The sequence below is a fragment of the Polypterus senegalus genome, chromosome 3 (assembly GCF_016835505.1).
Source record: "Polypterus senegalus isolate Bchr_013 chromosome 3, ASM1683550v1, whole genome shotgun sequence".
Lineage (NCBI taxonomy): Eukaryota > Metazoa > Chordata > Cladistia > Polypteriformes > Polypteridae > Polypterus > Polypterus senegalus.
This window is the reverse complement of record NC_053156.1, coordinates 237,665,331-237,683,036: the sequence shown is the minus strand read 5'-3', so window position 1 is coordinate 237,683,036 and position 17,706 is coordinate 237,665,331. Positions and strand designations below refer to the sequence as shown.

The following is a 17,706-nucleotide window of genomic DNA, read 5'->3' as shown; positions in this document are numbered from 1 at the left end:
CTCAGGAAAGTTTATATGGTGTACAACCACTACTTATGTACTACAGGAATTTCAGATGTTCCTGTATAGGATTATGGTCCCCTTGACTATGTCTCAATATAAATTGTCACCTGGGAATGTGATGGGACAGTCGGTTTTCAACCACTTTTAATGACATTGTTCATGCCAAAGTTGTGTTTTCTTGACCGATTCTAGTGTGTCCCTTTCATTTTCAGGTGATTGATCTGCTTTCTAAAAGCAAGTCATTTGTCAGCCTGAAGGTACGTGAAGATCAACACCGCGGCTTCTATGTGGAAGGGCTCAAATCAGTGCCTTGCAAAAGCCATGGCCAAATGGAGAGGTTGATGGAGCAGGGAATCCGCACCAGAACCACTGCATCCACCAACATCAATGCCAGTAGCAGCCGCTCACATATGAATATCACCATCAGGATTAAACAGGTAAAACGAGAATGGGCAGCAACACAACAGATCTGACCCACAATAATTTTCCCTTTTGGGTGATGCTAACAGAATTTATTTAGATGTTATGACACATTGAATTTCTGTCAGATTTAGCAGATGGCAACAGATGATCTTGTGGTGGAGTCTCTAGAAGGATGAAGTTGCTCTGTGGCACAGACACGAACAAGAAAATAATATGCATTAATAAAAATAAAAAATTAGCAACAAGAAAAATGAGAAAACTTAAAAGACAAGCAGAATCTTGCCACAGTATGTGCCACAAGGTGACTGGTCAAGCCCAGGTTCCCAGAATGTGTAGAGGAAGCCAGCAAGTCTATATATTGAAGGCAAATTTGTGAATATTAATCATGCGACCAACAGTGAATAACACAAAATGGTTATGCCCATGAAAATAATCAAGAAGCAAAATGGTGTTGCAATAGTGCCTAACATTACACGGCGCAACAATTTTTTTGAAAAGTCTTGCTTCCTGAAAAGTGACAGGTACCTACTGGGTGTGCACAAATATAGTTTTGGTTTTACTGCATCACATAGGAACTCTGAGAAATAGACATTTATATGTTTACTGACAATAACGTATTTAGTCACATTTATGTTTCGCATAAGCTATTAAATTTAACAGAATTAAAAGTGTTTTGCTCCTGATTTTCTTTTCTATTCAATGTCTGGTGCATCACGTTGCAGTGTCCAACAGTAATCAGCAAGCATTGACGGATTCCAGTTGCCCTGGTATCGTTTCTCCATCGTAGCAATGTCCTGGTGAAACCTTTCACCGTGTTCATCACTGACAGCACCGAGATTTGCAGGGAAGAAGTCCAAGTGTGAGTGGAGGAAAGGAATCTTGAGTGACATGTTGCACTTCATTGTCTTGTATGGTTTGAGAAGTTTGTCTACCAGCTGAATGTAGTTTGGGGCTCTGTAATTGCCCAGAAAGTTGTCAACAATGTCTTTGAAGGCTTTTTAGGCAATTTTTTCCAGCCCAACTAACAGATCTTCAAACTGCTTGTCACTCATAACATGTCTGATCTGGGGGCCAACAAAAATGCCCTCTTTGATCTTGGCGTCAGTTATTCTTGGGTACATCTGTCTTAAATTACGAAAACCTTCACCTTCCTTGTTCAGTGTTTTCACGAAATTCTTCATGAGTCCAAGTTTTATGTGAAGAGGAGGCAACAATATCTTTGTCAGGTTGACAAGTGATTTATGTGCCACATTTTTCTGTCCTGGAACTAACTTTTTACGGAGTGGCCAGTTCTGTCGAGAATAATGTGACTCTTTGGCACGGCTGTCCCAATCACAGATGAAACAACAGTACTTTGTATAGCCGAGCTGCAGTCCTTAGTAACAGAGCAACGACTTTAAGATCTCCACAGATATTCCAGTTGTACCTGCTATACTGGACGTGCTTCAGCAACAGTTCCATATTCTCATACGTTTCTTTCATGTGTGCTGCATAGTCAATATGTACTGAAGGATAAACTTTGCCATTGTGTAGTAGAACGGCTTTCAGGCTTAACATTGGCGAATCAATGAAGAAACGTCACTGTTCCAGGTTGTGATCACAACCCAAGGCCGAGAACAATCCTTCAATGTCACAACCGAAACAGAGACTGTCGACTCGTGCAAAAAATTTGGTTATATCATGATGTCGGCCTCAAAACACATAAATTTTCATACCTGGTGACAGCAAACACCATTCCTGCAGTCTCAAATCCAGAAGCTCAGCTTTTGCTTTTGACAGACCCAAATCTCTGACCAAATCGTTCAATTCGGACTATCTTATTAGATGTGGATAGCCTGATGAGCACGGTTCAAAATCCGGGTCAATGTCACTGTCAGTAGCCTGCATTGCAGTTTCCTGATCTCGTTCGTCTAAGGTCCAATCCTCTGGTGGTTTCAGAATTGGAAGACTGTCGTCATGTGGCACGGGTCTCATTGCTGAAGGCATATTAGGATATTCAATTGACTTCTTGTTTTTGGCAGAGAAACCAGAAACATTAGTCAAACAGAAGTAACAGTCTGTTACATGGTCTTTCTGTTCTCGCCATATCATCAGAACAGAGTAAGAGTAAGCAGGCTCTCAGACTGACAGCACATGTCGCACAGCAAATGTGAGGCACACATTCCTTTTCTTGATCACCAGTTTTGCTACCGAAATACAAATGATAAGCTTCTTTCCCAAGAGCAGTCATCCAACGTCTCTGAGACGCAAGTGTGTATTCGCTACAGATATAGCAGAATGAATTGTGGCTGTTATGACATTGATGAGACATATCGTCCGACACCAAAACGCCTATAGCATCAAGCTTACTTACTGTTATATTGCTACAGATACTATACTTTACTATACTGATACCATACATACACACTGACTATCTATATAAACTAAATGAGCAGGATCGGTGTATGCAAGCCACCTTTATAGCATGCTGAGTCAGCGTCAAGCTCGTTCAGACCTGCCCATGCATGTCCAGGATGTCAACTTCCACAAAACAGCTTCCAATCTGGCCCGATTCCATACCTGGACATGCCCAGGCTGCACAAACCATTGTTGATAAGTCACTTATGGGAGCAAAAAAAAAAAAATCAGAAACGGTACGTGATGGGTAAATTTTGAATTGATATTCGTGATCAGCACCCAAACATCTATAAGAAACACCCAATAGTGTCCGAGAAGCAAAAACTTTGTTATGCAGTGTTACTAATAAATAAAAATATAGTGAATATGTAACATTTTCAAGATTAATAAATGAAATGCATGCCCAACACATGGAAAACATTCATAACAACAAGGTGCTCTGGATCTTGTAAGGTTGAAAGATTCTGTCTTCATGAGAAGTCAATATCAGGAGCCATTCAAATTCTAAGATATTGTGTCAGCCAGCTTGCTGCTGAGGCATTTTAGGAGGACCAGGGACAGGATTGAGAGTAGTGAGAAGTGCAAGCAAAGGGAGCGCTTGTTGGGCAAACTTTAGGAAGATGAAGGAAGGTGGGCAGAGTCGGAGTGCAGTGGAAGTTAAGTGGGATCTGGACCGAGGAAGGAGTGAGGTGTGAAGGAGAATGAGACTGATCCAGGAGTTCAGGAGATTAGCAGGCGTTTCTTGTGACCTAAACAACAGGAAGGTTGAGCCCATGTCTGGACTTGTTGGTTTGAAATAAAACATCTGATTTTGGTTTCCTTAAGTTGGGGTGTGTGTGTTGTTACAATATTTTTAGTTTTAATTTTTATTTAGTTTTTGATTTTATTAAGTTTCAGTTCTTCGCCAGTGACAAACACGCTATATAAATGTAAATTCTATTTTTTAGTTTTTATTTAGCATTCCATGGCTGCACTCGGGTCCTAATCTGGATCCTGAGCTGGTTTGTGGTGCGTGCTGATAACCTAACCTAGCTTAACTTTTCAGTGATTAACTTCTCTTTTCAGTCACATTTTACTCACCAAAAATATCCCCACAGTCACAGTTTCAAAAATGTAAAAATACCGTTTTCTTTAGAGTTGTCAAAGTGTATATCATTCATGTTTCGATTGTCAGCTTCATTAGCACAATTTTACTGCCTGTGATGAGCTCAGGTAGCTCCTGAAAATATGGCAGTTCACAGCTTCTGGTGCAATCAGGCAATGCAAGAATCAGATAACAAGTGTGCTCTGATGTTTGTTACTTTAACCTGCAACGGGTTTATGCAAATGGTTATTTGATTTCAAAAATGCATTCATTTCTATTCGTATGATTCCCTTTGTGAGCGATACAATCACCATACACTTATCCTTTTATTTTTATTTACTTTCATTTATTTTTATGTTTTTCCTGATGCTAACTATATGTCATCTACCCATTACCAAACTTTAAAAGTGCATTTTTTCAGGGAAATTCTTACGTTGGTTATTTTTGAAATACTCTTGAAGTTGCTGCTTGAACTGTGTTAGTAACAGAAATATTTAAGAAACGTTTCCACGTATAAGTTGCATTTTTACAAGCATATTATTTACATTAAACACTGAACATCTGTTATAGCAACATGTCATATCATTGATGTAATAAGAAACATGCAAAACCTGGGGAGGTCCTGGCGAGCCTAAACTGGGAGGATGTAATTTAATAACACGCATAGAATCAATAGATTTTAACAATTGAGAGTGCTTAATGACGACTTCTAATGTCCAGCTATAAAATAATATTTGAAGTTACGCACACTCAGTCCACAAAACACATGGGGAGAGTATGTTGTGACCACAATTGGGTGCCCAAACCAAACGATCAGACTAAGGACAGCTCCATGGTATCAGTGCAGTTCGTTTTATTAAACACAAGCAGGCACAGCCATTAGAAGACATGTAAAGATAATGTTCAGTCCATTCCATCTACTTCCGCTCCTCCAGGTGAGTGTTGTCCCCTGCCTCCAGACACACTGAGTGAAGTGAGTTGCCTTCTGTTATGCTGGACCCAGTATTGCATGTCAAAAGCAGTTCTGGGCCATGCAGATAGCAGGAACATCTTCCCCTGACAGCGGCCTCTGGTGGCTCCCAAGGACCCTGATAGGGCTGGGCTCCTGAACTCCAAGTTCCATGCAACCCTGTGAATGTCCAAACTGGGACTGGTCAAGCGGGACATTGCCGCTTCTCATAAGGAGGCATGAATTCTTCAAGGTCTCCAGCCTTACCTAGTCCATCCATTCCTTTTACCATGACTGGGAAAAGAATTGCAAACAATCCAGGCTAGGTTGTGTCTCTCTCTGTGCTGTCTTTCCATTATGACCTCCCAGTCATCACTTTCCATCCCAGCTGGAATGCCGGTCTTACCATTAAGGCATTTACAATGCAAACTTCAGATAGACCCTGACCAGACTAGTAATCAAATTTGAATTCACAGCATGTGTGACCTGTGACCCCCGTACTGCCTACTTTAAAACATCAGTACTAATAACCTGATTAAAACTAAATGTATGAGTGTAACATCGGCACACATCTATTTACTCTGTCACTGCAATGATACCACCAGCAAGCAAGCAATAATGCTGTGAAATAAAGCATTTCAGTTTTTGTGGCATGAATAATTATATCTAGCTGGCTACTGCACTTTGATCCACGCATTAAGAAAGCTGATTTTCTTTCATTCCATCAGTTTACACTGATTTGATAGCTAGATATTACTATGTAATATAGTATTCATTATTATTATTATTTTAGGACATCAAAATCAGACTTCAAAACAAGCAAATGCTTACATCCATTTTCATTAACTGGAATTGGAGGTCGTGATGCTGGTTGCTGAAATTCCCATCTTTTTTGGCGTATAAATATAACTGGAAGTGGGTATTCAAGCTACTTGGCAAATCTTCCATGGCTCTAATTTTCAAATTACTTAGCTGATTCTTCCATAGAAACATTCTTCACACATTTTCCTTGAATTTTGGTGAAAGCTGCCACTTGACGCTGACAATGGCTGACCAATCATGACCAATGAAATCCACAGATTAGTAATCTTTGTCAAGTGATGAGGTTTTGGCATTCACTCTCAGTTCTAGAAAGGTAAGCTGATTCATAGCTCGGAATGACCAATGAAATCCACAGAATAAAGCAGCTGATGGCGAGATACTGGGCTACTTAAATATGCGCATGGATCAATGTTCTTCTCTAAACTAATATTATGACTGCACAGTTTTAAATAAACCAGCAACTGCACATTAGCATGTACTGTACAATATGTACAAAAATGCTATAATGAAAATCAAAATTAAAAAAAGAAAACTTTTGCTTTGGTGTTTATTTTTTTGTTTTCATTCAATTTAATTTTTCAGACTTTTTTTTTTTTTGTTTCCATTTAATTTAAGTTTTCAGACGTTTTTTGTTTTTACTTTAGTTTTGGTTATCTTTTTGTTAATGTCCTACACACTTGTCAATACCTTTGTGAATTTGGTCCCAGAAATATCTGGTCTACTTTAGACTAGTCAAGCAGGAGACTCTATTCAGTCCAGGGATGCCACTCACTGCAGTTATTCTTCACTGGACTCTAGCATCTTTTTTGTAGCATGTTGACCAATCTTTTATATGTTTGTAGAGGATGTGGGGCACATGGAGAAAGGTCCAAGAAAGGCACACAATGCTAAAAAGAAAGCACCTTAAGAGGCTAGCAAGGGTAGGCAGAGGTTACTATAGTGAGGAAGACCTTGGTGTCCTAGAAGGGGAAGAGACAGAGACATCAATTCGGTTGCAGACAGCTGATGGCTGGGAAGGAATAAATGCATGAGGTCAATTAACCCAGTCTCTGATCCTGTCTCAAGAAAGTAAGTTGTAAGAGAGGACTGGCACATGGCCACCAGACCTCCTGGCAGATGGGAAAACTAAGGCCAAGTTGCCAGTTCAAAGGACTGCTCGGCTCAACTGAGAAGCTGCACAGAGATTTGTGCCTTTGAGGACTACTAAATAATCAGGGCTGCAGGAGCCTCTAGAGAAAGTTCTAGCCTGATGTTCCTGAAGTAATATAAGCAATGGTCTTGACCACAGAACTCATTTCTATGCTTAGCTGAAACTGACTGTGAGCAGGGATTTAAAAACTGCCTCAAGCCTCAGGGCTGCCTGTGTTGGGAGATGGCAGGAGAGTTTTGGGTGAAGCCTGGGGAAAGACAGGCAGGGCCATGTATGAAAGACACATGAAAAGTGAGAAAAAGGACACATCTGTGGCACTGAAATGGTGGGCAAAGCTGCCCTATCCAACAGACAAGGTTCAACAGTAGCGTGGGAGGACCCAGTAAGACAGAAGAGTTTTGCTTGGCTTTTTCTTATTTTATGTTCTCTCTTTATTTGTCCCTCTCTGTATTTTCTATGATAAGCATACCATTTTTTTAAATGTTGACATTAGTCTTGGTGCGAAGAGAGTATTGCAATCCTCAGAGTAGAACATTTTCTTAGTTTTTTAACTGCTTTGGATCGTTGTCTGGAACACAAGGCCGTAATGACATTTCACATCCACAATCCTTCTCAGAATGTACTGGTAGGTCACATCACTGTTTGTAACCCCCAGTGGAAGAGCCTGCTATGCACAGATGGTCCAGTTTAACAAGCCAAACATGTTTCTGAAGTCATATGAAGACCAAAAGAAGCCTTTGTTAAGGTTTTGTTACAGAAGAGTAAATGAGCAATAGATGACTTTTTACAATACCTAAACTAAAGTGTTATTTTTAGAACTACTTCTGTTGTACAAGTACTGCTGCATTCTTATGGACCCAAAGTCTAAGGACAGAATCCCATGTTTGATTATTTGAAAGTTCACGCCATCTCTGTGGCTTTTCCTCCAGTTCTCCTTCACATGGAGGTTAGGGTAACTGGCAGATCTAAAATGACTCCATGTTGATATGTGCATGAGTGTGTCCCACAATTGACTGGGATCTTCTGTTTTACTACCTGCGGCTTACGTAGACATCTCCAGCCCTGCATGACCCAGCATTGGACTGAGCAGTTTTGGGAGGTGATGTTTATGTTATATTCTGTCTGTCTGTTAATTTGGAAAAATGAGAAATACAATTCAGGATTGCAGAGTTCTGGTGCCTCTGCTGGCAAAATTGGTCAAATGTCCGGAGCCAACCATAGCTGGGGCATTAGTCTATCACAGTGTGCATATATGGGTGCTAGTAAATCAATATGCTTGTCTTTGGGATGTGGTAAGAAAACTAGGAGCACCATGACACTAAAAGCCACAGAGACAAGGAGAGAACAGAGAGAAGATGCATGTTGCATGTTTAGACTCTCTATAGACAGTGATCAGGGTACACCAGCTCTCCTCCCACCTCCCAACAGACATGCGGGTGCTGTTAACTGGCAACTCTTCATTAGTCCCGCTGTGAGTGAGTGAGGGTGCATAAGTGAGCCCTGTGATGGACTTGGCACCCTGTGATGGACCCACTATTGCTGAGGTGCGCTGTGGCATCTAAAGTGGATTAAGTGCCTCTGAGAATACTTTCTATAACAAAAACACTGCACTTTGGTTACAGATCTTTTCAAGAGAAAATACAACAAAACAGTCAAACATTAATTTGGTGGACCTGGCTGGCAGTGAAAGACAAAGGTCTTCTGGATCAGAAGGTGACCGACTGAAGGAAGGAACATCTGTCAATCTCAGCCTTACGACACTGGGTAACGTAATTAGGTAAAAGAAAATGGTGGATATAGATACACAAAAATTCCAAGGCTCAACAACAATGGAGAGTCAAAGCACACAAGATCTGCAACACTAAATCATGGGGAGCTCAACATGGTGGATTTCACAAAGGCACAAAGATCCTAGGGCAATGCAATGCCACCATCTGAGGTACAATAGATCCAGAAAGTATTCAGAATCCGTCACCTTTTACTCATTTTGTTATCTTGCGATTTATTGCAAATAAATTCATTTTTCTCACATCAAGCAACACTCGATAACCCAGAATGACGATATGAAAACTGCATTTTAAACGTTTTGCAAATTTATTAAAAACAAAAAACTGCCATATCACATTGACACAAATATTCAGACCCTTTCATATGACCCCTGAAATGCTCAGGTGCATCCCATTCTATTGATCATCATTGAGATGTTTCTACACCTTGTTTGGAGCCCACCTGTGGTCAATTTAATTGATTGCACGTGATTAGTTAAAGGCACACACCTGTCTATAGAAGGTCCCACAGCTGATAGTGTGTGAGCAAAAACCAAGCCTTGACTTTGAAGGAATTGCCTGCAGAGCTTAAAGACAGAACTGTGTCAAGGCACAGACCTCGGGAAGGTTACAAAAGAATTTCTGAGCACTGGAGGGTTCCAAGAGCACATGGAATAAGCTGGGAACAACTACGTCTCTTCCTAGAGCTGGCTGTCTGGCTTAACTGAGCGAATGGGTGAGCAGTGCCCTGGTAAGAGAGGAGACCAAGAAGTGATCACTCTGGCTGTGCTCCCGTGAATCTGTGAGGAGAAATGAGAAATTTCCAGGAGAACAACCATCACTGCAACACTCAACGGATCTGGGCTTTATAGCTGAGTAGCCAGACAACCCAAGAAAGCCTGCTTGGAGTTTGCAAAAAGGCACCTAAAAGATTCTCAGACTGTGAAGTGGTCTGATGAAACCAAAATTGAATTATTTGACCTCATGTCTAAGCATCATGTTGGCAAGAAACCAGACACCACTCATGACCTGTGAAACATGGTGGTGGCACCATCTTGCTGTGGGGTTATCTTTCAGCAGCAAAAACTGGTTGAGGGAAAGCAGAACAGAGCAAAGTATGGAGATACTTTTAATGAAAATCTGCTGAAAGTTCACCTTCCAAGAGGACAATGACCCTAAGCACAAAACAAAGACAACACAGGGGTGGTTCTGTTAATGTCCTAGAGTGGCCCATCCAGAACCCAGAGTTAAACCCAGCAGAAAATCTCTGGAGAGACCTGAAAATAACTGTCCACCGACAGTCTCCATTCAACCTGACAGGTTTGAGAGAATCTGCAGAGAAGTATTGCGGAAAATCCCCAAATCCAGGTGTGTGAAGCTTGTTGGTCAGAGCCAAGAAGACTTCTGGCTGCCAAAGGTGATTCCACAAAGTATTGACTTAAGGGTCTTAAGATCTGTGTCAATGTAATATTTCCAGTTTTTATTTTTAATATATTTCCAATAATTCCTAAAATCCTGTTTTTGCTTTGTCTTTCTCGGGTATTGAGTGTTGTCAAACGAGGGGAAAAATTATTTTAAGAGCTGCAAGCTGCAACATAATAAAATGTACGGAAACTGGAGGCATCTGAATAATTCACTTTCTAAATCCACTGTACTCCTGTCATCCCCTGTCCATCCCATCATGTGACTGCTATGTAATCAGTGTTGCATAGCAACAGACACGAGTAGGAGGTGCTAGGACAGGACAAAGGCAGATCTATTGACGTAATTCCTGACCAAAGTTCTGAATTATAGAGCCCTGTGTGTTCCCATGTTTATTTGCATATTGATAAATTATCTCTATTTTGTTTGGGGTTTTTTTTTTAGTTGCCTGGCAGATGCAGCAATGGGGAAAAAAGTGGTGCACATTCCTTACCGAGAGTCAATTTTGACAAAACTGCTGCAGCCTGCACTTGGTGGGAACAGCAAAACTATCATGGTAATTGGCTTTTGGATTTTTATTGTATTCTTTAAGTTTGCATTTTCATGTTGATTGATTTCTTCTTGCCAAATATCCAAGAGCTTCTAAATGACTGGCTCTGGGCTTCTCATCCAAGAAATGAAATATTACCCAAAGATAAAACTTAAGCTTGTTTTTAATGAAGATAGAAGTCAGCCATACTGTAGTCTGTAGAGGGTATTATTCATGAAACACTTCATTATAGAATGGCAGTGGTTGGTGAATAAGCTGGAATGATTATAAGCTTTTACTTCTATGATTTGGACACTTCTATATTTTGGTTTGCTGCCATTATTCACCCTTTAACAATGGCACACAATCCAAGTAAAGACAGAAACACATGCAGACCTGGGAAGAACTTATACATCCCTAGAGACGGGGTCCGGGCTACTACTGTATATGAATGCAGGACCCTTAAACATCACCTTCCATGCTACCTGCCTTTATAACAGTGTGAATTAGTCTTATATCTGGGCCCCCATGTTCATCACTTCAATTAGAAAAGGGCAATGTGACTAATTTCATGACACTGCCAGTTTGTCCAAAAATACTTCAATTCCTGCTTGTGCTGGCAGAAACTTTGGAAAGTTTAATCCTTGAAGCGCAGGGCTGAGTCAACGTGTAAGCTCTGCTGATCCCGGAAGAGGCTGTCACTGCAGCAGTCTTTGTTCCACAGTTCACGGGAATGTCAAGCATCTCTGAATGCTGTCCATTTAGACATCTGATCTCTAACCACAAGAGTGGGAGTCATCTCGGGAATGAACGCTTGTAACATTTAAACAAAAGCTATTATTATTTTACTTGCTAAAACCAGAGGACACTTGACCCCATATGTACCAGTACAGTTAAAGTTGTAATGTGCCCTGACTTTTCTTCTCAGTTATTTTACACGTTGCATTTGAATTCATTTTACTTAAGTGCTGATTTCATTTTTGACCGTTTATACTCCAGTTCATGGACTTAGTAACGGCCATCACAACTTAGGAGCCATAGCCGGACAGGACTCAGGTCATCGCAGGCAGTGCCGGTTCTAGGTTATTTTGTGCCCTAAGGCAAGATTATTAGTGCGTCAATTGATTGTTTGCTACCTAAACCGTGTGTCTTAGTACCAAGCAAATGCCTAATTCACCTTCTTGGTGATGCTGGTCCTGATCGCAGGGCTCACCCACGCACACATCTACATTCTGGTCAGGAGTCATCATAATGGTGTGCATCAAAACAGCCAGCCAAAGCCACCAATCCCAGAGGACGATGACCCATGTGTCCATGGATTTATGTACGTATAACTAAAATTTTCATTCAGTTCACCAAAGTGCACACGTCTAATCATTCACCTGTTTTTTTTATCTAAGTGCCATGAGGGGCATTAGAACCAACCCTAGACAGTGTTTCGCTCTACCATAAGGCATACTCATGCACAGCCCACACTTAAGGTTTCATCAAGCCAACAGACCTGGCTTTGAGATTTTGACAGAGACTGTAGTACAGTGGTACCTTGGTATACGTCCACTTTGGAATAAGTCCAACTTGGTATACAACCTGTTTGGACGCGAAAAATTTTGCTTGGTATACAACCTTTGTTTGGAATACGACTCGCGTGCTAGAACATCGCATGCATTACCTATGTTTACCTCTCTCTTAACAAAGCCACGACCGCCCACAAGCGTCAGTATGCCAATTGCTAGCATTCAGTGAAAAACCCGCGCTATAACTCTCTGTGAATTTTTAAGTGATTTTGTGTTTTTTCGTGTAAATTTGAATTGATTGTTGAAAAGTATGAAGGTGGCATGTGTATCCGAGACTTGGCTGCTGCATACCGTATGCCGAGAACGACAGTATCTATGATTGTGAAAAGCAAAGACTAAATTAAATTTTCATTTATTTCATCTACAGTAAACCTTCGTTTATCGTGGTTAATCCGTTCCAGACTCTACTGCGATAAATAAATTTCCGCGAAGTAGGATTTTTTATTTATAAATCGAATATTTTCACAGTTGGAGCACAGAAAACCTGTTTACAACCTTCTAAATACATATTTTAACATTAATAGAGCCCTCTAGACATGAAAGAACACCTTTTAGATAAAAGTTTAAACTGTGCTCCATGACAAGACAGAGATGACAGTTCTGTCGCACAATTAAAAGAATGCAAACATATCTTCCTCTTCAAAGAAGTGCGCGTCAGGAGCAGAGAATGTCAGAGAGAGACAGAGAGAGAGCAAACAATCAAAAATCAATAGGGCTGTTCGGGCTTTTAAGTATGCGAAGCACCACCAGACAAAGAAGCTACAAGGAAGGGAGCAATGTGAAGGTAGTCTTTCAGCATTTCTTAGAGGAGCATCCGTATTCTCCAGGCCAGTGTCCGAACAGCCCCTCTGCTCACACACACCCCCTCCGTCAGGAGCAGAGAATGTCAGAGAGAGTGAGAGAGACAGAAAAGCAAACAATCAAAAATCAATACGTGCTGTTCAGGCTTTCAAGTATGCAAAGCACCACACGGGAAGCATATCGTATATCATTGAGGAGTTTTATTTAATATGTAATACATGCTCTGATTGGGTAGCTTCTCAGCCATCCGCCAATAGCGTCCCTTGCATGAAATCAACTGGGCAAACCAACTGAGGAAGCTTGTACCATAAATTAAAAGACCCATTGTCCGCAGAAATTCACGAAAAATCCGTAATATATATTTAGATATGCTTACATTTAAAATCCACGATAGAGTGAAGCCGTGAAAGTCGAACACGATATAGCAAGGGATCACTGTAATTGCTTTTGTATTTATCTATTTTAGTATTAATCAGTGTTTAAATTATTTTATAAAACCCCATCAATGTATAATATGCCAATAACAATAGGATTTTTTTTCATGGGAACGGATTTATCATTTTCCCTTTATTTCTTACTAGCAAAATACCCGCGCTTCGCAGCGGTGAAGTAGTGTGTTAAAGAAGTTATGAAAAGAAAAGGAAACATTTTAAAAATAACGTAACATGATTGTCAATGTAATTGTTTTGTGACTGTTATGAGTGTTGCTGTCATCAAGGATTTGATTATCATTATTTCTTTCAATCATGTTCGTATTTGGAGGACGTGTTGTGTTCAAGTTACATTCCGTGTTTGTCAACCGTTGTAAAGATAACAGGTTTCATTCATCGAAGTGTTCACTACCCAAATCGCTACTCGTGAATCTAAGATGTTAAACAGGCATTCCCGATTTGCCTGCGAGTATTTAGCGACAGCGTCACGAGGTTGTTTCCATCTAGCTGCATCAGAAAATGTTCCATGATATCTGACACGCCTCCTTTTTACTGTTTTCTCACAGCTTGGATTGCTGCTGACGGATGGCCTTATATGGGCAGGCAGTCAATTACGTGGGAGGCGTGGGGATGGGGGACGCAACTCCACCTCACACAGCGACCGAGCTGCAGGTTATGGACGTATATATTTACATAAGTAGGATTCAATTATGACCGTTACGCGTAGAATTTTGAAATGAAACCTGCTTGACTTTTGTAAGTAAGCTGTAAGGAATGAGCCTGCCAAATTTCAGCCTTCTACCTACACGGGAAGTTGGAGAATTAGTGATGAGTGGCTGAGTCAGTAGGTCAGTCAGTGAGGGCTTTGCCTTTTATTAGTATAGATAGTAAAAATTCGTTTGGTATACGTCCAAGGATCTGGAACGGATTAAGGATGTATACTGAGGTACCACTGTATTTGTAAAAAATGAAGAGAACAGAGAGACTCATCACACACTAAAGTCAGATACAAGTCAATCCCTGATCCTTCCCCTAAACTAGTCATTGTCTTTTCATTTTTATGTGTAACTGTAACTGCAAAGAACTTTCCCAAACGTAATCCTTTAATTGATATATTGTCTAGGAACCCTGTTAGAAGTCTCATATGTCAATGTTTTCTGTGATTTGGAAGTATCAAAACAACAAAATACAAATGATAATCTAATCTTTTCAGATTGCTACTCTCAGCCCCGCAGACATTTGCTTTGAGGAATCCTTGTCCACCCTACGTTATGCTGAAAGGTAAGCTTTACACTTCAGTACATGGATTTTCCTGCCATGAACTGTTTTATGGAAAACATTTGAAAAAATGGAGCCCAAAAAGAGAAGCTTTAGAATAGTCAGAAAATTGAGAGGATCATAGTAAGGTCATTGAAAGTTGTTGAATTAATTGTTAGACAATCTTAAATATTCATTTATCAGATACTAAGAAAACCACTTAGATCATTTTATGGGGTTGTTAATATAACAGTATGTTGATATCATGACCACTTCACACAATGGGTGGGTCTTGTCTTGGGAATTTGGAGGAGACTGCTGTGGGAGAAGGAGAAAACATGGCAGCTTTGACAAAGAATCAGGATTAGCTGTTGTGAGTTTGACGGAGTGAATGGCATCCTCGGATATCTCAAAAATTCCTATGACATTCTCAAACCATTCTCAAATAATAACCAGTCCATCGCAGGAACAAAAATTCATATTTTACCTTTAATTCTGCGTATATATACCTGCATATTTAAATCCTGGCCTGGTCACTCTGCAAGAAGCTGACATGTTTTGACTTAATTCACATATTTTGTTCTGGGTCCTTCAGCTTCCCCTCACATCTTGAAAATGTGCCTTTTTGATCACTCTGGAAGTTTTAAAAGATGTCTGGGACAAAATCATACTGAGAGAAACAAACAGTGACAGATGTGCAAAGGAAAAATGTGTGCAGCCACATATTCATGCAGCTAGTAGGTTGTCCTCTCCATTGTGGACAGTTGCTGTGGAGAAAAGTGCTGGAATTCAATTTAGTAATCATTTAAAAAAACAGTAAAAAGTTTGCCCTGCACGTTTAATTGTTATTTGCTCTAAGTTTTATGCCTTATGACGGCATTACCAGTCCTTGTGAAGAGCTTGTGGACACTTTCTTTCCAAAGCTACAGGTGTCCAAGGATTATGATTTTCATTCTTTCATTTTTTTCCTGGGTTTTTATTTATAAATAAAATTAAAGCCATCTTATTTTGGGTGTTTCTCAACCCAAGGAATCTAATTCTGCTATTAGTTTTTGTGAGTTACTATTTTATTTATTAAGTTAATTTTTTTTACCTTCATTTTTGATGCCATTTTTTTGTTACTGGACATATCCATTTTGAAATGCTAGCATGCTCTGTTGCTTTGGCAACTTCCCATGATCCTCTGGGGATTGTGCAATTTGTGACATCAACTTGTGCAACAGTATAAAGATCTCCATGAAACTTTATTTGTTATCTGGAATTAGATAAAAACATGATTCATGCGTTTGACTTTGTATCTTTTTTATTGGCCTCTGCTTATCTCTGACTATTATTTTTTAGGATATTGTTTTGGTTTTGATGATCAGCTGTCTTTGATCTCCAACCTTGCTTTATTTCCCATAAAAAATGATACTAGTCAGTACACCAAGTTGGAATAGGTAATAAACCAGTTTATCTGATATAATAAATGAAAATCTTCTTGCAGAATGTTTTTTTTAATGTTTTACTGGTATTATAAAAACTTGTGGAAAACTTAAAAATAAAACACATCCTATCACAAAATTTGCCAATAGGTAGATAGTAAAGGAAACAGAAAATGTGATTTTATATTGGTGTACTAGTGTCTTAAACATAATGTCTTTGTGTGTTAACTGGGTATAATAAGTGAGCTCACCATTTTAAGAATATTCTGCTGTGTGGTTCATCGTGACTGCGAAGTCGATTGGCTCTGTGCCGGTCTGGACCCGATTGGCTCCATCTGCTTTGGATTAAGTGAGTTTGACAACATATGTGTGTTTAAAGCTGATGATCTGAAACAGGAACAGAGGAAGAGCAAACACTGCACCTTGTCTTATGTTTGCTTGGTGGCAGCTTGAGTGAGGGAGAAAGAAGCTGCACGTTCATCAGTTCAAGTCAGATAAAGGAATACCTGCAATCAAATCAGTTTGAGTGTAAGCAAGTGTTGGAAGGTGCACAATTCATCATTAATACATTAAAAATACATACAATTCAGTCTGAAAAGTACAAACAAATACATTATACTGGTATATCCTGAGGCCACCAGAATTTTTAGTTATAATGTGATGTGGATTGTTGGCCACCCACGCCCATTTCAATAAATGCTGCCAGTGACAGGTAATACCAACATGTGTGCCACTTTTAGAGTTTGGGGAGTCGCAAGGGATTGCATATAATGTGCTGCATTAAATTCCACAGCCCACATCATTTTGTGCTTTCTCTTCATTTTTTGTGCAGAGTTCAAGTTATCAAGTATATTTTGTTTTGCTACAGTTTCATTTCATTCATGTTATTTTTTCTAGTACGTAAAATTAATGCCAAAGAAGTTTTACTATCTCTGTTGTCAACTAGCATTTGTTGGCTTTCTTTTGTCCTGTCTGTTTTTGTTCAGTAATTCACCTTCATACAGTCAGCGTTGGTTAGAAGAACAACAGAAACCCAAACGAGCTCAGATAAAGTGCTAATCAAAGATCTGGGGCCTCATGTATAAACAGTGCGTACGCACAAAAATGTTACATAAGAACGTTTCCACGCTCAGATTGCCAATAAAACCTAAACTTGGCATAAAGCCACGCACATTTCCACGGTACCTCATACCCTGTCGTATGCATGTTCTCCACTCGGTTTTGCAGACTGGCGGCACCCAGCGTCAAAGCAGTGCTACTGTTCCTGTGTGGTTATTTTTTCTTTTTAGATCCACATCCCTGACGCAGCTTTATAAATACACTGAAATTAACCGCATATTGTTTATTAGTTATTAGTTATTTATTAACCTGTAACAATATAATGGTCCACAGAATGGCCAAACTATTCCAAATACCATAACTGCTTTAGCGTTGTTACTCTCACTGCAACTTCTTCTTCTTCTTCTCCTTTCATCTGCTCCCGTTAGGGGTTTCCACAGTGGATCATCTTTTTCCATATTACTCTCACTGCACCACTCGAAGTATTTATATCACTGTATCTGAGTGTGAATCACAGCAGTCAGCCATGTTTCCTACTTCTCACACGGCAAATGCTTCAAAACCTTTCCTGTACGGACCTCGCGGTTCAAAAACAGTTTCATCCCAAGATGAAAG

The 17,706-nt window shown here is 39.9% G+C and overlaps 1 protein-coding gene across 1 annotated transcript in view; it reads left to right on the top strand.

Annotated features, from left to right (window-relative positions):
- The window catches only part of kif28 (kinesin family member 28), an 81,433-nt gene that overhangs the window by 10,827 nt on the left and 52,900 nt on the right, over positions 1 to 17,706 (top strand). Inside the window, exons 5-8 of the mRNA XM_039748811.1 lie at positions 216 to 440; positions 8,451 to 8,605; positions 10,461 to 10,572; positions 14,565 to 14,632. Of these exons, the coding sequence (XP_039604745.1) occupies positions 216 to 440; positions 8,451 to 8,605; positions 10,461 to 10,572; positions 14,565 to 14,632 (560 nt within the window). The remainder of the gene's footprint in view (positions 1 to 215; positions 441 to 8,450; positions 8,606 to 10,460; positions 10,573 to 14,564; positions 14,633 to 17,706) is intronic.